Genomic DNA, 24,225 nt, shown 5'->3' with positions numbered 1-24,225 from the left:
GGTCAGAGGACAGGTCAGACGGGGTCCCAAAGCGCGCGACCCACGTGCCGATGAACGCACGGGCCACGTCGGAAGACGCCGTCGAGGAGAGGGGAACGGCTTCGGGCCAGCGGGTCGTCCTGTCCACCATGGTGAAAAGGTAGGTGAAGCCGTGAGAGGCGGGCAGTGGTCCCACAAGGTCGACGTTGACGTGGTCGAACCTCCTCTCAGGAACAGTGAAGGGCTCAAAAGGGGCTCTGGTATGTCGGTGTACTTTGGCGCGTTGACAGGCCACGCACGTGTCGACCCAGCCCCTTACCTCCTTCTTGAGTCCCTGCCATACGAACTTCTCAGAAACTAATTTCACGGATGGTTTCCGGCCGGGGTGGGAGAGGTTGTGTACAGCCTCAATAACGGGCCGGCGCCAGTTCACAGGGACTAGCGGCCGCGGCTGGCCCGTAGAGAAGTCGCACAGCAGTTTTGCGCCTGAGTCACCGACTGCGACATCCTCCAAGCGTAGCCCTGTGTCCGCGTTCTTGAGGGTCTGGACCCCGTGATCGGAGGCCTGGTCCGCACTCATGCGGAGGTAGTCGAGACCCAGTTGAACGGCCCCGACGAGCGCTCTGGAGAGACAGTCCGCGACCACGTTGGACTTGCCAGCGATGTGTTGGATGTCTGTGGTGTACTCAGATATGTACGAGAGCTGGCGTTGCTGGCGGGCAGACCAAGGCTCGGCCACCTTGGACATGGAGAACGTGAGGGGTTTGTGATCCACGAACGCCGTGAACTCACGGCCTTCCAGCAGGAACCGGAAGTGGCGGACTGCCAAAAAGAGGCCAAGGATCTCCCTGTCGAACGCGCTGTATTTGCGCTCTCTGGGCGTCAACTGACGGCTGAAAAAGGCGAGCGGCTGCCAGGCGCCTGCGACCCATTGTTCGTGCACCGCACCGATGGCGTAGTCAGACGCATCGGTGGTGATGGCAATAGGGGCCTTGGGTGACGGGTGGGCCAACATGGCGGCCTGGCTTAGGGCGGTCTTGGTGGCCATGAAGGCGGCTTCCCTCCCGGCCGTCCAGTCGATGGCCTGGTTGGGGGATTTGTCCTTCATAGCCTCGTACAGCGGGTGCATGGTGTGGGCTGCAAGGTGGATGAACCAGTGATAAAAAGTCACCATTCCGAGAAACTCTCAGAGTGCTCGAGCTGTGTGTGGGCGGGGGAAGGCGGAAACGGCCTCCACCTTCGATGGGAGGGGAGCGGCCCCATCTTTGTTGATGAGATGCCCAAGGAATTGGATGGAGGGTAACCCGAACAGACACTTCGCCGGGTTAATGATCAGGCCATGTTGGCTGAGCCTCGTGAAGAGGTCTCGGAGATGTGCCAGGTGCTCTTCCTCCGAGGAGCTGGCAACGAGGATGTCGTCCAAATAGACGAATAGGAATGGCATGTCTCTGAGCGTCGAATCCATTAGCCGCTGAAAGGACTGGGCTGCATTCTTAAGTCCAAACGGTATGCGTAGGAATTCGAATAGCCCGAACGGCGTGATCACCGCCGTTTTGGGAATGTCTGAAGGGTGCACGGGGACTTGGTGGTAGCCACGCACTAGGTCCACCTTTGAGAAAACCAGCTTACCCGCCAGATGCGCAGAGAAGTCCTGAATGTGGGGGACTGGGTAGCGGTCGGGTGTCGTAGCGTCGTTGAGGCGGCGGTAGTCGCCACACGGTCGCCATCCGCCGTCTGGTTTCGGCACGATGTGTAGCGGTGAGGCCCATGGGCTGTCTGAGCGGCGGATGATACCAAGGCGCTCCATGTTGGCGAACTCAGACTTAGCGACTGCTAGCCTGTCGGGGTTGAGCCGCCGGGCCCTAGCGTAGATGGGGGCGCCCTTGGTCTCTATGTGGTGCTCCACCCCATGCTTGGTAGTGGTGGCGGAAAATGTGGGCTGTGTCAAGCTGGGGAACTCGCTGAGCAGGTGCTGATAGTTGTCACCCTCTGAGAGTGAGCTGGAGAGCCCGCCGTATGTCGCCTCACCGCGGACACATGCAAGTGAGGAGAATGTCAGTGCGTCCACAAGGCGGTTGTTCTTGATGTCCACGAGCAGTCCATGAGCACATAGGAAATCTGCACCGAGGAGGGGGAAAGAGATGTCGGCCGTGACGAAGTCCCATGTAAACCGCTGACCCCCGAAACATAGGTCTACAGCTTTCGTGCCATAGGTGCGGATGGGGGTGTCGTTAGCGGACTTTAAATGTGGGCCATGACCTCCCCTGGCGGTGTCATCCACTGTCGCAGGCAGGACGCTCCTCTGAGCACCGGTGTCACAGAGGAATTTGCACCCGGAGAGAGTGTCTCTGATGAATAGTAGCTGGTTTGTTGTGCCCACACTCATAGCCACTACAGAGCGCAGGCTTTGCCGTTTCCCGTCGAGCTGTAGTTGCAAGGGGAGCGGCACCTCTTCGCTTTCGCGCCAAAGCGTGAGTGAAAATAGCACATGCCTGGGCTAGTACGGCTATCGGTGGTAGGTAGGCCCTTGTTAGCTAGCCTGTCTCTGCCAGGGGGAGTGTAATTGTGTGTCGGGGCTAGCACGTCAGGGGTAAAACGCTGGGTAGCTAGGAAGAAGCGGTCAGCCTCTTCTGCTAACTCACGGGGTTCAGTAATAGTCGTATTAGCGAGCGCTGTCTGTACATGTGCTGGCATGTGCCGAAGAAACAGTTCAATAAATAGAAAATTTGGTCCTTCCGTACCTAGTAGGTTCAGCATCATGTCCATGTGCTGGGAAGGCTTGCTGTCTCCCAGCCCCTGAATTGCGAACAGACGTCGGGCTCGTTCTGACCGTGACAGTTCGAAGGTCTTGAGGAGGAGAGCCTTAAACGCTGTATATTTACAGTATTCAGGGCAGGGGGAGCTGTAATGAAGCCCACCGTTCTGGCTGCAGTGGAGCTCCCCAGCGCCGAGACGACATGGTAGTAGCGTGCGGCGTCCTCTGCAATCCCACGGAGGGCGAACTGCGCCTCCGTCTGTGCGAACCATGCTGCCGCGGATGTCTCCCAAAACTCCGGCAATTTGAGAATAACAGCGTTATTTGCCATGTTCGGTTCAGTCTCGGATACTTCAACGGGACTGACGTCGGAGTCACCAGTGTAGTGCCGAGAGACGGGAGTCGGAGGCGGCGTATCAAATATCACAGCTAGACGTTTATTGACAGACATGAACGAGTCTCAACCACACGCTTCAAGCAGTAACTATATCTGACGTAACAACTTCGGTACCACGCACTTAACTCTCCGTGCGGAACAATACTCCCAACCCATAGTTCCGTGGGTGAATTATGTCAACCCACCACACCCCTCTATTTAGTCATTGCACGGTTCAGTCCACCGCGCGCGCGAGAAAAGTAAAGAACGAGGAGAGTGACAATAAAAAAAAAAAGAAGACTGTTCCGGTTACGATGTGAAAGGAGGTAGACGCGTGGAGGGTGGCTCCCAGTATTTAATCTTTTAAATCTCAACTATCGTGATCCCTTAAACATATTTTTAAGAAAAACAATTAGAAAAAGTTCAGTTGTACAACTTGTCTCGAGGATATGCCCAACAAACGCACCAAAAGGGACACACGATCATCTACACCTCAAAAGCTAACAGAAGACGCTAGTGAAGTAGCTAATATGGCGGCCGAAGCCTCAGCGAACCTGCCTACCGACCTACAAAATCTCCGCTTAATGCTAGTCACAGACATGATTAAGGGATTGATTGAAAGCGCCCTCTCTCCACTCAAGGAGTCTTTAGATGCTGTGCAATCAACCACCCTTGACCATGGTAAACGCATTGCTGAATTAGAAAGGGCGCTCAACGGATACAGTGACACGACTATAGCCCTGGAAAAGACCTGTGAACGACTTAGCTCCGAGAATGAAGCTCTCGCTAGCCGCGCGGAGGACATTGAAAATCGGTCCCGCAGGTGCAACCTATGAGTCATCAATATTCCAGAGAACGCGGAGGGAACGGACACTGTTAAGTTCATGGCTGAGTTCTTTACAGAGGTCTGCAAAGATGTCTATCCAACTCCCCCCGTGCTGGACCGTGCACATCGGATTGGCCAAGTACGCCCTGGACCCACTGGACAACCCAGAGTGATGATTGTCCGTTTCCATTACTACCAGGACAAAGCCCGGGCTCTGAGATGCGATCGTAATCAGCTCGTATGGCGTGGACGTAAAGTACCATTCTTCCCAGACTACAGCATCAACACATCCAAGCAGCGTGCATCATTCGCCCGAGTGAAATCACTGCTCTACGAGAAGAAGGTCAAGTTCCGTCTAATTTATCCTGCTCTTCTAAAAGTGGACTTCAAGGACAAAATCTACGACTTCAAGACTGCCCCAGAAGCACAACGGTTTTATAACCAACGCGTTGCTGGAGCGGATGGTGGCGGGGATGCTGACTAGTATATGGCCATATGCGGTGAGCATAAGCTATTCTGTAGCTGACACACCAAGAGGAAACGATTACCTTCATGACTGCTAGTATAAAGTTAAAGCTATGCTTAGCCTAACTAACTTCTATATAGCATTAACCATTTTTCTTTTTGCCCCGTAATAACGTTACCGTGAACTGTTGACAACCCACGAAGGATTGAATGTATATGACCCTGATCATAAGCCACCGGGGCTGGCTAGCTCTATGTTTTGTTTATACTGTGCTTATTTTTCACCGGGAGGCTGCATCGCTTTTTTGAACTGCGATACTATGAGAGGACAATTGGACCTATAACCGAACTTATATGCCTGATTCGATTGAACACTTTATAAGGCATGCTGTGTTCATCCTGATTCTTAGTGTGAGCCTTTACTTTTAGAACTGCAACTTCGTGCCCCGCGGTGGTGTAGCGGTCTACGCACTGGCCGCTAGTGCATGCTGCCCACCGGGGCCGGGGTTCGTATCCCGGCTCGCCAGATCCAGATAATGGCCGAGGCACACGGGAAGCGGCATATTGGCCGGCCGCTTCCGAGGGGGGGTATAGGAGTATTTCTGGACTAGGATCCGTCGCGCAACACCGCCCCCTGGGGTGCCGGAATAACGGTACTGGGCTCGAGGAGCCAGTCAGCCTAGTCTGCCTGGCGCCCTCCTCTGGGACTGCCGGCCACGGGGTCGGGCGGCGGATCCAATGCAATAGGCAGGGGATAATTGGATGCTAAGTTGGGTTGAATTGGCTACCAAATTGGGTGAAAAAGGGATAAAATCTGAAAAACAAATTAAAAAAAAAAAAAAAAGAACTGCAACTTCTTCTGGTTGGCGTATGGCTCTGTGGAGATCCAAAACTATTTCTCCGTGACGAATGGGTGAACCTTCACTAGTAAGAAAACCTCTAGTTGCCCATAAGCTAAGATAATCATGAACAACTTCAAAAGCATATCGGGAATCTGTGTATATATTCACCTTGCAGCCTGCAGCGACATTACAGGCTGCTGTCAATGCTCTAAGTTCAGCAACTTGTGCTGATGCTCCAGGGAGTGAGCCGCATTTTACTAGACGGCCGTCTGCTGTACAGACTGCCCATCCAGTATGGTGACGACTATCCACATAATAGGATGATCCATCCACATAAAGGTTTAAAGCACCTTCAATAGGGACCTCTTTGACACCAGATTGTGGGAGGGAGATATTTACAGTGTCACATTTGTGAGGATCACCCTCATCTGGTGTTGGCATCAAGGATGCTGGGTTTAGACTATTGACTCTCTTCAGTGTGACTGATGGGAGTGTGAGGTGTGTCTCCCAGCGAGTCCATCTTGATATATGGACTGCAGAGGATTTGGGACTCGAGAGGATCAACATCACATCATGGGGCACGTGTATGGTCACATCCATTACTCCCAGAATCCCCTCACTTCGCTTTAGAGCCAGAGATGTAGCTTCAACAGCTCGCAGGCAGGCTGGCATTGCTGCTGCTACTGCATCTAACTTCCCTGAGTAGTAGGCAACCGGCCGGTGCCTACCCCCATGTTCCTGTGTTAGTACTGCTGACATATGCCCATCATTCTCATGAACATACAAATGAAATGGCAAGTCTGAGTTAGGGAGACCCAGAGCTGGGGCTGAACACAAGGTCTCTTTCAACCTTTCAAAAGCCTGTTCACAGTCATTCCCCCAATAAATCTTATCGTTAGCGTGTAAGGGGCCCTTTAACAGGTCTGTGATAGGTTGTGAGATCTGACTGAAATTAGGAATGTGTGCTCGACTGTAGTTGAAAAGTCCTAAGACCTTCCTGACACCCCTTACAGTATTTGGACGTACACATTCTCTGATCGCCTTCAGCTTATCTACTGTAAGCTGATGCTGGCCTTGAGATATCTCATGGCCCAGGTAAGTGACAGCCGTTTGGCAAATCTGGGCCTTTGAAGGATTGCACTTCAGTCCACTGTCTGCCAGATGTTGCAAAATCACCTCCATGTCTTTTCTGTGTGTTTCCTCATCCGAGGTTGAGATCAATAAATCATCAACATACTGTACTATGTGAGACTCAAGATCAGGTAGTTTTCTGAGTATTTTTGCCAAGGCTAAATGAAACAATGTTGGCGAATTATGCCAACCTTGAGCTAAACGAGTTAGCGTCAAACACCTACCTAGAAAGAAGAAAGCATAAAGAAACTGTGAATCCTCATGAACAGGAACTGAAAAAAATCCGTGACAAATATCTAAAACAGAAAAGTATTTGTGCTCCTTTGGTATAGTAGTCAACACTGTACTAGGATCGGCCACTAGGGGAGCTAGCTTGGTTGTACACTTGTTGATCTCTCTATAATCAATAACCAACCTGTAAGAACCATCCGGTTTACGAACAGGGAGTAAAGGTGATGAACAAGGAGATGTGGTTTCTTTAACGATAACACGTTCTTCTAAAATGTCAATGGTCTTCTTTATTTCTGCTATTGCTTCAGGTTTAATAGGAAAATAAATCAGTAAAAGATGATTGAAAACATGATACGGCATTATAAGGCAAAAACATGATCTGGTGGTCCACTACCGCCTTTAACAGTTGTTAGTTTACAGTCAGATTCTACAAGCTGTTCATGCCAAATGTGACAGCAGCTGGTGAACAAGTCGGCAACCGACCAAATGTTCCGACTTTTATTCAGAAAAATGTCAATGAATGTCAATGTTGTTAAAAATCAATGACACACTCGCGAGTCAAGCTACAATATTGCAATGCAATGTCTGGCGAGTATGTCACTGATTCTTTTGGCAGGCGGATACTATTTGGCATGACAGGGCTATGTAATCATGGTAATTTTATTTTCCAACAGTTGCTGTAACTGTGGTAGTTGACCCACCAGTGACACTTGGAGTGGGTTGGACTGTAGGAACAGTGATGGAGTTTGGATCCACAGAGAGATTGAAGTTCGAGTTTGGATTGGACACAGCCTCTACCAGTGTATTCACAATTTCAGTGCTCTGTGGAACAGGTTCACTGGATGTCTCATTGAACACCAGCTGCACCTCAGCCTCAGTGTCTTGTTCCGTAGGAGAACGGGACACAGGTCTACAAGGGGACACCAAAGTTCAGAGGTCAGAGCCAATTTGGCAGAAATGAACAGAGTCATGTTAAGATAATGGCAAGATAATGGGCAAACCAAACCAAAGGTTTTGCAGAGTTATTATAGAATAACATTGAATATTACCTGAATCTAATGACAATGGTACGGATGAAACGGAAGCCAAATCTTGCTCGGTAGATCCTGTCACACTGTAATGAGGAAGAGAGAGGAGACTGTTACAGTCTATCAAATAATTGGACTGATTGTCCACACCAATTCAAAATGTAATGTACCTTCAATATTGATTGTTAAAATATCTATGTCATATGATGTTAATTGATGATTTTATTTTTTTATTCACATCTGGAATTCACAGACTTACCACTGCAGCAACTGTTCCTGCTAAGGTTTGAAATTCTGTACTTTGAGGGTTATTCAAAGCTGGTATGAAGATGTGTAGTATAGGGCTCTGCACACAGCGTGCGATTTCTGTTGCGCGTCAACATTCCATTTTGAAGTTTGAATGGAAGTCTATGAGAACATCGCATTTCAACACACACGGCCCCGATTTTAATCGCACGGCGAAAATTCGATTCCATTCATTTTGAATGGGAAAAAGCACAAATTTGACAGTGCGACAAAACTCGCACGCCGTGTGCTTTGTCCCATTCAAAATGAATGGAATCGAATTTTCGCCGTGCGATTAAAATCGGGGCCGTGTGTGTTGAAATGCGATGTTCTCATAGACTTCCATTCAAACTTCAAAATGGAATGTTGACGCGCAACAGAAATCGCACGCTGTGTGCAGAGCCCTTATGGTGACTTGTAAAGCCACCACTGGAGGAGGAGCAGGTGTTGTTGTTGTTGTTGTTGTGGTGGTGGTGATCGGAGTGGTAGTTGCATCTGGAATTAAAAAATCGAATGAATATCTTTTACAGTTCAAAGAGGCTTTGCTGGAAATTGTGCTTCAAGGGGTTGTCATGCCAAATGTGACAGCAGCTGGTGAAATGGGGAACAAGTCGGCAACCGACCAAATGTTCCGACTTTTATTCAGAAAAATGTCAATGAATGTCAATGTTGTTAAAAATCAATGACACACTCGCGAGTCAAGCTACAATATTGAAATGCAATGTCTAGCGAGTATGTCACTGATTCTTTTGGCAGGCGGATACTATTTGGCATGACAGGGCTATGTAATCATGGTCATTTTATTTTCCAACAGTTGCACTGTGGTAGTTGACCCACCAGTGACACTTGGAGTGGGTTGGACTGTAGGAACAGTGATGGAGTTTGGATCCACAGAGAGATTGAAGTTCGAGTTTGGATTGGACACAGCCTCTACCAGTGTATTCACAATTTCAGTGCTCTGTGGAACAGGTTCACTGGATGTCTCATTGAACACCAGCTGCACCTCAGCCTCAGTGTCTTGTTCCGTAGGAGAACGGGACACAGGTCTACAAGGGGACACCAAAGTTCAGAGGTCAGAGCCAATTTGGCAGGAATGAACAGAGTCATGTTAAGATAATGGCAAGATAATGGGCAAACCAAACCAAAGGTTTTGCAGAGTTATTATAGAATAACATTGAATATTACCTGAATCGAATGACAATGGTACGGATGAAACGGAAGCCAAATCTTGCTCGGTAGATCCTGTCACACTGTAATGAGGAAGAGAGAGGAGACTGTTACAGTCTATCAAATAATTGGACTGATTGTCCACACCAATTCAAAATGTAGTGTACCTTCAATATTGATTGTTAAAATATCTATGTCATATGATGTTAATTGATGATTTTATTTTTTTATTCACATCTGGAATTCACAGACTTACCACTGCAGCAACTGTTCCTGCTAAGGTTTGAAATGCTGTACTTTGAGGGTTATTCAAAGCTGGTATGAAGATGTGTAGTATGGTGACTTGTAAAGCCACCACTGGAGGAGGAGCAGGTGTTGTTGTTGTTGTTGTGGTGATGGTGATCGGAGTGGTAGTTGCATCTGGAATTAAAAAATCTAATGAATATCTTTTACAGTTCAAAGAGGCTTTGCTGGAAATTGTGCTTCAAGGGGCTGTCATGCCAAATGTGACAGCAGCTGGTGAAATGGGGAACAAGTCGGCAACCGACCAAATGTTCCGACTTTTATTCAGAAAAATGTCAATGAATGTCAATGTTGTTAAAAATCAATGACACACTCGCGAGTCAAGCTACAATATTGCAATGCAATGTCTAGCGAGTATGTCACTGATTCTTTTGGCAGGCGGATACTATTTGGCATGACAGGGCTATGTAATCATGGTCATTTTATTTTCCAACAGTTGCTGTAACTGTGGTAGTTGACCCACCAGTGACACTTGGAGTGGGTTGGACTGTAGGAACAGTGATGGAGTTTGGATCCACAGAGAGATTGAAGTTCGAGTTTGGATTGGACACAGCCTCTACCAGTGTATTCACAATTTCAGTGCTTTGTGGAACAGGTTCACTGGATGTCTCATTGAACACCAGCTGCACCTCAGCCTCAGTGTCTTGTTCCGTAGGAGAACGGGACACAGGTCTACAAGGGGACACCAAAGTTCAGAGGTCAGAGCCAATTTGGCAGGAATGACCAGAGTCATGTTAAGATAATGGCAAGATAATGGGTAAACCAAACCAAAGGTTTTGCAGAGTTATTATAGAATAACATTGAATATTACCTGAATCTAATGACAATGGTACGGATGAAACGGAAGCCAAATCTTGCTCGGTAGATCCTTTCACACTGTAATGAGGAAGAGAGAGGAGAGTGTTACAGTCTATCAAATATTTTGACTGATTGTCCACACCAATTCAAAATGTAGTGTACCTTCAATATTGATTGTTAAAATATCTATGTCATATGATGTTAATTGATGATTTAATTGTTTTATTCACATCTGGAATTCACAGACTTACCACTGCAGCAACTGTTCCTGCTAAGGTTTGAAATTCTGTACTTTGAGGGTCATTCAAAGCTGGTATGAAGATATGTAGTATGGTGACTTGTAAAGCCACCACTGGAGGAGGAGCAGGTGTTGTTGTTGTGGTGGTGGTGATCGGAGTGGTAGTTGCATCTGGAATTAAAAAATCGAATGAATATCTTTTACAGTTCAAAGAGGCTTTGCTGGAAATTGTGCTTCAAAGGGCTGTCATGCCAAATGTGACAGCAGCTGGTGAAATGGGGAACAAGTCGGCAACCGACCAAATGTTCCGACTTTTATTCAGAAAAATGTAAATGAATGTCAATGTTGTTAAAAATCAATGACACACTCGCGAGTCAAGCTACAATATTGCAATGCAATGTCTAGCGAGTATGTCACTGATTCTTTTGGCAGGCGGATACTATTTGGCATGACAGGGCTATGTAATCATGGTCATTTTATTTTCCAACAGTTGCTGTAACTGTGGTAGTTGACCCACCAGTGACACTTGGAGTGGGTTGGACTGTAGGAACAGTGATGGAGTTTGGATCCACAGAGAGATTGAAGTTCGAGTTTGGATTGGACACAGCCTCTACCAGTGTATTCACAATTTCGCTGGTCTGTGGAACAGGTTCACTGGATGTCTCATTGAACACCAGCTGCACCTCAGCCTCAGTGTCTTGTTCCGTAGGAGAACGGGACACAGGTCTACAAGGGGACACCAAAGTTCAGAGGTCAGAGCCAATTTGGCAGGAATGAACAGAGTCATGTTAAGATAATGGCAAGATAATGGGCAAACCAAACCAAAGGTTTTGCAGAGTTATTATAGAATAACATTGAATATTACCTGAATCTAATGACAATGGTACGGATGAAACGGAAGCCAAATCTTGCTCGGTAGATCCTGTCACACTGTAATGAGGAAGAGAGAGGAGACTGTTACAGTCTATCAAATAATTGGACTGATTGTCCACACCAATTCAAAATGTAGTGTACCTTCAATATTGATTGTTAAAATATCTATGTCATATGATGTTAATTGATGATTTTATTGTTGTATTCACATCTGGAATTCACAGACTTACCACTGCAGCAACTGTTCCTGCTAAGGTTTGAAATTCTGTACTTTGAGGGTTATTCAAAGCTGGTATGAAGATTTGTAGTATGGTGACTTGTAAAGCCACCACTGGAGGAGGAGCAGGTGTTGTTGTTGTTGTTGTTGTTGTTGTTGTTGTTGTTGTTGTGGTGGTGGTGGTGGTGATCGGAGTGGTAGTTGCATCTGGAATTTAAAAATCGAATTAATATATCTTTTACAGTTCAAAGAGGCTTTGCTGGAAATTGTGCTTCAAGGGGCTGTCATGCCAAATGTGACAGCAGCTGGTGAAATGGGGAACAAGTCGGCAACCGACCAAATGTTCCGACTTTTATTCAGAAAAATGTAAATGAATGTCAATGTTGTTAAAAATCAATGACACACTCGCGAGTCAAGCTACAATATTGCAATGCAATGTCTAGCGAGTATGTCACTGATTCTTTTGGCAGGCGGATACTATTTGGCATGACAGGGCTATGTAATCATGGTCATTTTATTTTCCAACAGTTGCTGTAACTGTGGTAGTTGACCCACCAGTGACACTTGGAGTGGGTTGGACTGTAGGAACAGTGATGGAGTTTGGATCCACAGAGAGATTGAAGTTCGAGTTTGGATTGGACACAGCCTCTACCAGTGTATTCACAATTTCAGTGCTCTGTGGAACAGGTTCACTGGATGTCTCATTGAACACCAGCTGCACCTCAGCCTCAGTGTCTTGTTCCGTAGGAGAACGGGACACAGGTCTACAAGGGGACACCAAAGTTCAGAGGTCAGAGCCAATTTGGCAGGAATGAACAGTGACCAGAGTCATGTTAAGATAATGGCAAGATAATGTGTAAACCAAACCAAAGGTTTTGCAGAGTTATTATAGAATAACATTGAATATTACCTGAATCTAATGACAATGGTACGGATGAAACGGAAGCCAAATCTTGCTCGGTAGATCCTGTCACACTGTAATGAGGAAGAGAGAGGAGACTGTTACAGTCTATCAAATAATTGGACTGATTGTCCACACCCATTCAAAATGTAGTGTACCTTCAATATTGATTGTTAAAATATCTATGTCATATGATGTTAATTGATGATTTTATTTTTTTATTCACATCTGGAATTCACAGACTTACCACTGCAGCAACTGTTCCTGCTAAGGTTTGAAATGCTGTACTTTGAGGGTTATTCAAAGCTGGTATGAAGATTTGTAGTATGGTGACTTGTAAAGCCACCACTGGAGGAGGAGCAGGTGTTGTTGTTGTTGTTGTTGTTGTTGTTGTGGTGGTGGTGATCGGAGTGGTAGTTGCATCTGGAATTTAAAAATCGAATTAATGTTTTTTACAGTTCAAAGAGGCTTTGCTGGAAATTGTGCTTCAAGGGCCTGTCATGCCAAATGTGACAGCAGCTGGTGAAATGGGGAACAAGTCGGCAACCGACCAAATGTTCCGACTTTTATTCAGAAAAATGTAAATGAATGTCAATGTTGTTAAAAATCAATGACACACTCGCGAGTCAAGCTACAATATTGCAATGCAATGTCTAGCGAGTATGTCACTGATTCTTTTGGCAGGCGGATACTATTTGGCATGACAGGGCTATGTAATCATGGTCATTTTATTTTCAAACAGTTGCTGTAACTGTGGTAGTTGACCCACCAGTGACACTTGGAGTGGGTTGGACTGTAGGAACAGTGATGGAGTTTGGATCCACAGAGAGATTGAAGTTCGAGTTTGGATTGGACACAGCCTCTACCAGTGTATTCACAATTTCAGTGCTCTGTGGAACAGGTTCACTGGATGTCTCATTGAACACCAGCTGCACCTCAGCCTCAGTGTCTTGTTCCGTAGGAGAACGGGACACAGGTCTACAAGGGGACACCAAAGTTCAGAGGTCAGAGCCAATTTGGCAGGAATGAACAGAGTCATGTTAAGATAATGGCAAGATAATGGGCAAACCAAACCAAAGGTTTTGCAGAGTTATTATAGAATAACATTGAATATTACCTGAATCTATTGACAATGGTACGGATGAAACGGAAGCCAAATCTTGCTCGGTAGATCCTGTCACACTGTAATGAGGAAGAGAGAGGAGACTGTTACAGTCTATCAAATAATTGGACTGATTGTCCACACCAATTCAAAATGTAGTGTACCTTCAATATTGATTGTTAAAATATCTATGTCATATGATGTTAATTGATGATTTTATTTTTTTATTCACATCTGGAATTCACAGACTTACCACTGCAGCAACTGTTCCTGCTAAGGTTTGAAATTCTGTACTTTGAGGGTTATTCAAAGCTGGTATGAAGATTTGTAGTATGGTGACTTGTAAAGCCACCACTGGAGGAGGAGCAGGTGTTGTTGTTGTTGTTGTTGTTGTTGTTGTGGTGGTGGTGGTGATCGGAGTGGTAGTTGCATCTGGAATTTAAAAATCGAATGAATATCTTTTACAGTTCAAAGAGGCTTTGCTGGAAATTGTGCTTCAAGGGGCTGTCATGCCAAATGTGACAGCAGCTGGTGAAATGGGGAACAAGTCGGCAACCGACCAAAATGTTCCGACTTTTATTCAGAAAAATGTAATGAATGTCAATGTTGTTAAAAATCAATGACACACTCGCGAGTCAAGCTACAATATTGCAATGCAATGTCTAGCGAGTATGTCACTGATTCTTTTGGCAGGCGGATACTATTTGGCATGACAGGGCTATGTAATCATGGTCATTTTATTTTCCAACAGTTGCTGTAACTGTGGTAGTTGACCCACCAGTGACACTTGGAGTGGGTTGGACTGTAGGAACAGTGATGGAGTTTGGATCCACAGAGAGATTGAAGTTCGAGTTTGGATTGGACACAGCCTCTACCAGTGTATTCACAATTTCAGTGCTCTGTGGAACAGGTTCACTGGATGTCTCATTGAACACCAGCTGCACCTCAGCCTCAGTGTCTTGTTCCGTAGGAGAACGGGACACAGGTCTACAAGGGGACACCAAAGTTCAGAGGTCAGAGCCAATTTGGCAGGAATGAACAGAGTCATGTTAAGATAATGGCAAGATAATGGGCAAACCAAACCAAAGGTTTTGCAGAGTTATTATAGAATAACATTGAATATTACCTGAATCTAATGACAATGGTACGGATGAAACGGAAGCCAAATCTTGCTCGGTAGATCCTGTCACACTGTAATGAGGAAGAGAGAGGAGACTGTTACAGTCTATCAAATAATTGGACTGATTGTCCACACCAATTCAAAATGTAGTGTACCTTCAATATTGATTGTTAAAATATCTATGTCATATGATGTTAATTGATGATTTTATTTTTTTATTCACATCTGGAATTCACAGACTTACCACTGCAGCAACTGTTCCTGCTAAGGTTTGAAATGCTGTACTTTGAGGGTCATTCAAAGCTGGTATGAAGATTTGTAGTATGGTGACTTGTAAAGCCACCACTGGAGGAGGAGCAGGTGTTGTTGTTGTTGTTGTGGTGGTGGTGATCGGAGTGGTAGTTGCATCTGGAATTAAAAAATCGAATGAATATCTTTTACAGTTCAAAGAGGCTTTGCTGGAAATTGTGCTTCAAGGGGCTGTCATGCCAAATGTGACAGCAGCTGGTGAAATGGGGAACAAGTCGGCAACCGACCAAATGTTCCGACTTTTATTCAGAAAAATGTCAATGAATGTCAATGTTGTTAAAAACCAATGACACACTCGCGAGTCAAGCTACAATATTGCAATGAAATGTCTAGCGAGTATGTCACTGATTCTTTTGGCAGGCGGATACAATTTGGCATGACAGGGCTATGTAATCATGGTCATTTTATTTTCCAACAGTTGCTGTAACTGTGGTAGTTGACCCACCAGTGACACTTGGAGTGGGTTGGACTGTAGGAACAGTGATGGAGTTTGGATCCACAGAGAGATTGAAGGTAGAGTTTGGATTAGACACAGCCTCTACCAGTGTATTCACAATTTCGCTGGTCTGTGGAACAGGTTCACTGGATGTCTCATTGAACACCAGCTGCACCTCAGCCTCAGTGTCTTGTTCCGTAGGAGAACGGGACACAGGTCTACAAGGGGACACCAAAGTTCAGAGGTCAGAGCCAATTCTGCAGGAATGAACAGTGACAAGAGTCATGTTAAGATAATGGCAAGATAATGGGCAAACCAAACCAAAGGTTTTGCAGAGTTATTATAGAACAACATTGAATATTACCTGAATCTAATGACAATGGTACGGATGAAACGGAAGCCAAATCTTGCTCGGTAGATCCTGTCACACTGTAATGAGGAAGAGAGAGGAGACTGTTACAGTCTATCAAATAATTGGACTGATTGTCCACACCAATTCAAAATGTAGTGTACCTTCAATATTGATTGTTAAAATATCTATGTCATATGATGTTAATTGATGATTTAATTGTTTTATTCACATCTGGAATTCACAGACTTACCACTGCAGCAACTGTTCCTGCTAAGGTTTGAAATTCTGTACTTTGAGGGTTACTCAAAGCTGGTATGAAGATGTGTAGTATGGTGACTTGTAAAGCCACCACTGGAGGAGGAGCAGGTGTTGTTGTTGTTGTTGTGGTGGTGGTGATCGGAGTGGTAGTTGCATCTGGAATAAAAAAATCGAATGAATATCTTTTACAGTTCAAAGAGGCTTTGCTGGAAATTGTGCTTCAAGGGGCTGTCATGCCAAATGTGACACCAGCTGGTGAAATGGGGAACAAGTCGGCAACCGACCAAATGTTCCGACTTTTATTCAGAAAAATGTCAATGAATGTCAATGTTGTTAAAAATCAATGACACACTCGTGAGTCAAGCAACAATATTGCAATGCAATGTCTAGCGAGTATGTCACTGATTCTTTTGGCAGGCGGATACTATTTGGCATGACAGGGCTATGTAATCATGGTCATTTTATTTTCCAACAGTTGCTGTAACTGTGGTAGTTGACCCACCAGTGACACTTGGAGTGGGTTGGACTGTAGGAACAGTGATGGAGTTTGGATCCACAGAGAGATTGAAGTTCGAGTTTGGATTGGACACAGCCTCTACCAGTGTATTCACAATTTCAGTGCTCTGTGGAACAGGTTCACTGGATGTCTCATTGAACACCAGCTGCACCTCAGCCTCAGTGTCTTGTTCCGTAGGAGAACGGGACACAGGTCTACAAGGGGACACCAAAGTTCAGAGGTCAGAGACAATTTGGCAGGAATGAACAGAGTCATGTTAAGATAATGGCAAGATAATGGGCAAACCAAACCAAAGGTTTTGCAGAGTTATTATAGAATAACATTGAATATTACCTGAATCTAATGACAATGGTACGGATGAAACGGAAGCCAAATCTTGCTCGGTAGATCCTGTCACACTGTAATGAGGAAGAGAGAGGAGACTGTTACAGTCTATCAAATAATTGGACTGATTGTCCACACCAATTCAAAATGTAGTGTACCTTCAATATTGATTGTTAAAATATCTATGTCATATGATGTTAATTGATGATTTATTTTTTTTATTCACATCTGGAATTCACAGACTTACCACTGCAGCAACTGTTCCTGCTAAGGTTTGAAATTCTGTACTTTGAGGGTTATTCAAAGCTGGTATGAAGATTTGTAGTATGGTGACTTGTAAAGCCACCACTGGAGGAGGAGCAGGTGTTGTTGTTGTTGTTGTTGTGGTGGTGGTGGTGATCGGAGTGGTATTTGCATCTGGAATTTAAAAATCGAATGAATATCTTTTACAGTTCAAAGAGGCTTTGCTGGAAATTGTGCTTCAAGGGGCTGTCATGCCAAATGTGACAGCAGCTGGTGAAATGGGGAACAAGTCGGCAACCGACCAAAATGTTCCGACTTTTATTCAGAAAAATGTCAATGAATGTCAATGTTGTTAAAAATCAATGACACACTCGCGAGTCAAGCTACAATATTGCAATGCAATGTCTGGCGAGTATGTCACTGATTCTTTTGGCAGGCGGATACTATTTGGCATGACAGGGCTATGTAATCATGGTCATTTTATTTTCCAACAGTTGCTGTAACTGTGGTAGTTGACCCACCAGTGACACTTGGAGTGGGTTGGACTGTAGGAACAGTGATGGAGTTTGGATCCACAGAGAGATTGAAGTTCGAGTTTGGATTGGACACAGCCTCTACCAGTGTATTCACAATTTCAGTGCTCTGTGGAACAGGTTCACTGGATGTCTCATTGAACACCAGCTGCACCTCAGCCTCAGTGTCTTGTTCCGTAGGAGAACGGGACACAGGTCTACAAGGGGACACCAAAGTTCAGAGGTCAGAGCCAATTTGGCAGAAATGAACAGAGTCATGTTAAGATAATGGCAAGATAATGGGCAAACCAAACCAAAGGTTTTGCAGAGTTATTATAGAATAACATTGAATATTACCTGAATCTAATGACAATGGTACGGATGAAACGGAAGCCAAATCTTGCTCGGTAGATCCTGTCACACTGTAATGAGGAAGAGAGAGGAGACTGTTACAGTCTATCAAATAATTGGACTGATTGTCCACACCAATTCAAAATGTAATGTACCTTCAATATTGATTGTTAAAATATCTATGTCATATGATGTTAATTGATGATTTTATTTTTTTATTCACATCTGGAATTCACAGACTTACCACTGCAGCAACTGTTCCTGCTAAGGTTTGAAATTCTGTACTTTGAGGGTTATTCAAAGCTGGTATGAACATTTGTAGTATGGTGACTTGTAAAGCCACCACTGGAGGAGGAGCAGGTGTTGTTGTTGTTGTGGTGGTGGTGGTGATCGGAGTGGTAGTTGCATCTGGAATTAAAAAATCGAATGAATATCGTTTACAGTTCAAAGAGGCTTTGCTGGAAATTGTGCTTCAAGGGGCTGTCATGCCAAATGTGACAGCAGCTGGTGAAATGGGGAACAAGTCGGCAACCGACCAAATGTTCCGACTTTTATTCAGAAAAATGTAAATGAATGTCAATGTTGTTAAAAATCAATGACACACTCGCGAGTCAAGCTACAATATTGCAATGCAATGTCTAGCGAGTATGTCACTGATTCTTTTGGCAGGCGGATACTATTTGGCATGACAGGGCTATGTAATCATGGTCATTTTATTTTCCAACAGTTGCTGTAACTGTGGTAGTTGACCCACCAGTGACACTTGGAGTGGGTTGGACTGTAGGAACAGTGATGGAGTTTGGATCCACAGAGAGATTGAAGGTAGAGTTTGGATTAGACACAGCTTCTACCAGTGTATTCACAATTTCGCTGGTCTGTGGAACAGATTCACTGGATGTCTCATTGAAAACCAGCTGCACCTCAACCTCATTGTCTTGTTCCGTAGGAGAACGGGACACAGGTCTACAAGGGGACACCAAAGTTCAGAGGTCAGAGTCAATTTGGCAGGAATGAACAGTGACCAGAGTCATGTTAAGATAATGGCAAGATAATGGGCAAACCAAACCAAAGGTTTTGCAGAGTTATTATAGAATAACATTGAATATTACCTGAATCTAATGACAATGGTACGGATGAAACGGAAGCCAAATCTTGCTCGGTAGATCCTGTCACACTGTAATGAGGAAGAGAGAGGAGACTGTTACAGTCTATCAAATAATTGGACTGATTGTCCACACCAATTCAAAATGTAGTGTACCTTCAATATTGATTGTTAAAATATCTATGTCATATGATGTTAATTGATGATTTTATTTTTTTATTCACATCTGGAATTCACAGACTTACCACTGCAGCAACTGTTCCTGCTAAGGTTTGAAATTCTGTACTTTGAGGGTTATTCAAAGCTGGTATGAAGATTTGTAGTATGGTGACTTGTAAAGCCACCACTGGAGGAGGAGCAGGTGTTGTTGTTGTTGTTGTTGTTGTTGTTGTTGTTGTTGTTGTTGTGGTGGTGGTGATCGGAGTGGTAGTTGCATCTGGAATTAAAAAATCGAATGAATATCTTTTACAGTTCAAAGAGGCTTTGCTGGAAATTGTGCTTCAAGGGGCTGTCATGCCAAATGTGACAGCAGCTGGTGAAATGGGGAACAAGTCGGCAACCGACCAAATGTTCCGACTTTTATTCAGAAAAATGTCAATGCATGTCAATGTTGTTAAAAATCAATGACACACTCGCGAGTCAAGCTACAATATTGCAATGCAATGTCTAGCGAGTATGTCACTGATTCTTTTGGCAGGCGGATACTATTTGGCATGACAGGGCTATGTAATCATGGTCATTTTATTTTCCAACAGTTGCTGTAACTGTGGTAGTTGACCCACCAGTGACACTTGGAGTGGGTTGGACTGTAGGAACAGTGATGGAGTTTGGATCCACAGAGAGATTGAAGTTCGAGTTTGGATTGGACACAGCCTCTACCAGTGTATTCACAATTTCAGTCCTCTGTGGAACAGGTTCACTGGATGTCTCATTGAACACCAGCTGCACCTCAGCCTCAGTGTCTTGTTCCGTAGGAGAACGGGACACAGGTCTACAAGGGGACACCAAAGTTCAGAGGTCAGAGCCAATTTGGCAGGAATGAACAGAGTCATGTTAAGATAATGGCAAGATAATGGGCAAACCAAACCAAAGGTTTTGCAGAGTTATTATAGAATAACATTGAATATTACCTGAATCTAATGACAATGGTGCGGATGAAACGGAAGCCAAATCTTGCTCGGTAGATCCTGTCACACTGTAATGAGGAAGAGAGAGGAGACTGTTACAGTCTATCAAATAATTGGACTGATTGTCCACACCAATTCAAAATGTAGTGTACCTTCAATATTGATTGTTAAAATATCTATGTCATATGATGTTAATTGATGATTTTATTTTTTTATTCACATCTGGAATTCACAGACTTACCACTGCAGCAACTGTTCCTGCTAAGGTTTGAAATTCTGTACTTTGAGGGTTATTCAAAGCTGGTATGAAGATTTGTAGTATGGTGACTTGTAAAGCCACCACTGGAGGAGGAGCAGGTGTTGTTGTTGTGGTGGTGGTGATCGGAGTGGTAGTTGCATCTGGAATTAAAAAATCGAATGAATATCTTTTACAGTTCAAAGAGGCTTTGCTGGAAATTGTGCTTCAAGGGGCTGTCATGCCAAATATGACAGCAGCTGGTGAAATGGGGAACAAGTCGGCAACCGACCACATGTTCCGACTTTTATTCAGAAAAATGTAAATGAATGTCAATGTTGTTAAAAATCAATGACACACTCGCGAGTCAAGCTACAATATTGCAATGCAATGTCTAGCGAGTATGTCACTGATTCTTTTGGCAGGCGGATACTTTGGCATGACAGGGCTATGTAATCATGGTCATTTTATTTTCCAACAGTTGCTGTAACTGTGGTAGTTGACCCACCAGTGACACTTGGAGTGGGTTGGACTGTAGGAACAGTGATGGAGTTTGGATCCACAGAGAGATTGAAGTTCGAGTTTGGATTGGACACAGCCTCTACCAGTGTATTCACAATTTCAGTGCTCTGTGGAACAGGTTCACTGGATGTCTCATTGAACACCAGCTGCACCTCAGCCTCAGTGTCTTGTTCCGTAGGAGAACGGGACACGGGTCTACAAGGGGACACCAAAGTTCAGAGGTCAGAGCCAATTTGGCAGGAATGAACAGAGTCATGTTAAGATAATGGCAAGATAATGGGCAAACCAAACCAAAGGTTTTGCAGAGTTATTATAGAATAACATTGAATATTACCTGAATCTAATGACAATGGTACGGATGAAACGGAAGCCAAATCTTGCTCGGTAGATCCTTTCACACTGTAATGAGGAAGAGAGAGGAGACTGTTACAGTCTATCAAATAATTGGACTGATTGTCCACACCAATTCAAAATGTAGTGTACCTTCAATATTGATTGTTAAAATATCAATGTCATATGATGTTAATTGATGATTTTATTTTTTTATTCACATCTGGAATTCACAGACTTACCACTGCAGCAACTGTTCCTGCTAAGGTTTGAAATGCTGTACTTTGAGGGTTATTCAAAGCTGGTATGAAGATTTGTAGTATGGTGACTTGTAAAGCCACCACTGGAGGAGGAGCAGGTGTTGTTGTTGTTGTTGTGGTGGTGGTGATCGGAGTGGTAGTTGCATCTGGAATTAAAAAATCAAATGAATATCTTTTACAGTTCAAAGAGGCTTTGCTGGAAATTGTGCTTCAAGGGGCTGTCATGCCAAATGTGACAGCAGCTGGTGAAATGGGGAACAAGTCGGCAACCGACCAAATGTTCCGACTTTTATTCAGAAAAATGTAAATGAATGTCAATGTTGTTAAAAATCAATGACACACTCGCGAGTCAAGCTACAATATTGCAATGCAATGTCTAGCGAGTATGTCACTGATTCGTTTGGCAGGCGGATACTATTTGGCATGACAGGGCTATGTAATCATGGTCATTTTATTTTCCAACAGTTGCTGTAACTGTGGTAGTTGACCCACCAGTGACACTTGGAGTGGGTTGGACTGTAGGAACAGTGATGGAGTTTGGATCCACAGAGAGATTGAAGGTAGAGTTTGGATTAGACACAGCCTCTACCAGTGTACTTTTATTTGATTTTTTCCCCTCCTATGTTTTTTATTTTTTACTTTTGCATTAATTTGATAATATATATTGTTGTTGTAATTCTTTTTCTTTCATCATTATTTGTTTATTGTTTGTTTGTTTTGTTTTGTTTTCTGTTGATATGTTTGTGATGTAGGCCTACATGTGTGTTTGTGACTGAAACTGAACTGAAAAACCCATAAATAAAAATAAATTAAAAAGAATGTTAGACGTCCTCCGTGTTTATCTTGTTGTCCTTATTATAGATATGAGTATTGGTATCAGGAAGCAGCGGGAGAGCTTTATACCAGAGAAACGCGGGACCTGGAATGAGTCATGTCGACTGTCATGTGAAATCAACCACACTGGTCAAGCACACGCAAGTAACATTTATTTATTATTATTATTTAAGTAATGTTTATTTAGGAATGGTAGGGGGTGGTATATGGGTGGTATATGGGTGGTAGAGGGTGGTATATGGGTGGTAGAGGGTGGTAGAGGGTGGTAGAGGGTGGTAGAGGGTGGTAGAGGGTGGTAGAGGGTGGTAGAGGGTGATGGGAGGGTGGTAGAGGGTGGTATAGGGTGGTAGAGGGTGGTATAAGGTGGTGTGGTATGGTTACTCTCCTGTGTGTGTTCTCTGATGCTTCTTCAGGCTTCCTCCTTCACTAAAACCCTTCCCACACTGGGAGCAGTGGTATGGTTACTCTCCTGTGTGTGTTCTCTGATGACTCTTTAGATGTTCTGCTCTACTGAAACTCTTATCACATTGGGAGCATTGGTATGGTTTCTCTCCGGTGTGTATTCTCTGGTGAATCTTTAGATTTCCTGCTGTACTGAAACTCTTATCACATTGGGAGCAGGGGTATGGTTTCTCTCCTGTGTGTGTTCTCTGATGCCTCTTCAGGTCTCCTGCTTGATAGAAACTCTTCCCACACTGGGAGCAGTGGTATGGTTTCTCTCCGGTGTGTGTTCTCTGATGAATCGTCAGGTCTCCTGCTTGATTGAAACTCTTCCCACACTGGGAGCAGTGGTATGGTTTCTCTCCGGTGTGTGTTCTCTGATGAATCTTCAGGTGTCCTGCTTCACTAAAACTCTTCCCACATTGGGAGCAGTGGTTTGGTTTCTCTCCTGTGTGTGTTCTCTGATGCATCTTTAGATTTCCTGCTGTACTGAACCCCTTCCCACATTGGGGGCAGTGGTATGGTTTCTCTCCGGTGTGTATTCTCTGGTGAATCTTCAGGGCTCCTCCTCTACTAAAACTCTTCCCACACAGTGGGCAGCAGTAGGTCTTCTCTCCGGTGTAAGTCTGTGGGTGTGTTATAAGGTGATTCTTCCGCCTCGAGCTCCTGTGTTGTTGATGGTTTCCTGGTGTGGTGGAGCTGGGCTCGCTGTCTGAACCTGGGTTCGAGCTCTGCTGGTCTGTAAGAATAGGAACATATACAGGGTTACATAGGCAAGTTTATTTGTATAGCACATTTTATACAACAAGGGCAATTCAAAGTGCTTTACATACAGCATTAGGATATTAAGAAAAAAAATATATAGAGAAATTCAATATCAACATTTTTTTATCTATCTAAGTATGTCTCTCAGAGAGATAAACCTCTGCACCTCCTACAAGCATCGTACCACCATACAGGATTACGGTCAGATTATCACGGGGAGTGGCTGCAGATATGATGCAGAAGAGGTTGATTATCATTATTAAAAAATAATAGTCATAAATAAGCTAATATTTGAAAATTGATATACATTATATACTGTATCATAAATACACTTTATACACATTATATACTGTATCATAAATCAAATTGTATTTGTTCCATGTTGTTCCATGAAAATCTGTTGAGGATTACAGACATAATCAAATGTAGGCTACTGCAAGTACTTTGCTGCGATAGCTATAGCGAGACCTACTGTACAGTTTATCATTCATAACTGTCTGTACATAGACATATAATATCCTATCACTACTGCGTATGTAACTGGGGTAAAACCTGTTATAGAAATAGCTTTATACGAGGTAGATTTAAAAAATGTAAGGATACTGGGTGGTAGAACGCACTTATCTCGGAAAAGACATGAAAGGAGGGTCCTGAAATTTGATCGACTTCA

General features: G+C 44.3%; 1 protein-coding gene across 1 annotated transcript in view; it reads right to left on the bottom strand.

Annotated features, from left to right (window-relative positions):
- Window positions 1-1,165: 1,165 nt before the first annotated feature.
- LOC308163833 (histone deacetylase 6-like) overlaps window positions 1,166-24,225 on the bottom strand; it is a gene marked incomplete at both ends in the record, with an annotated part of 30,494 nt that continues 7,434 nt past the window's right edge. The window contains one exon of the mRNA XM_080538019.1: window positions 1,166-2,097. Coding sequence (XP_080394145.1) covers window positions 1,166-2,097 — 932 coding nt within the window. The remainder of the gene's footprint in view (window positions 2,098-24,225) is intronic.

The sequence above is a fragment of the Nansenia antarctica genome (genome assembly GCF_963989245.1).
Source record: "Nansenia antarctica genome assembly, chromosome: 8".
NCBI classification, from domain to species: Eukaryota; Metazoa; Chordata; class Actinopteri; order Argentiniformes; family Microstomatidae; genus Nansenia; species Nansenia antarctica.
This window is presented reverse-complemented; position numbering and strand designations above follow the sequence as displayed.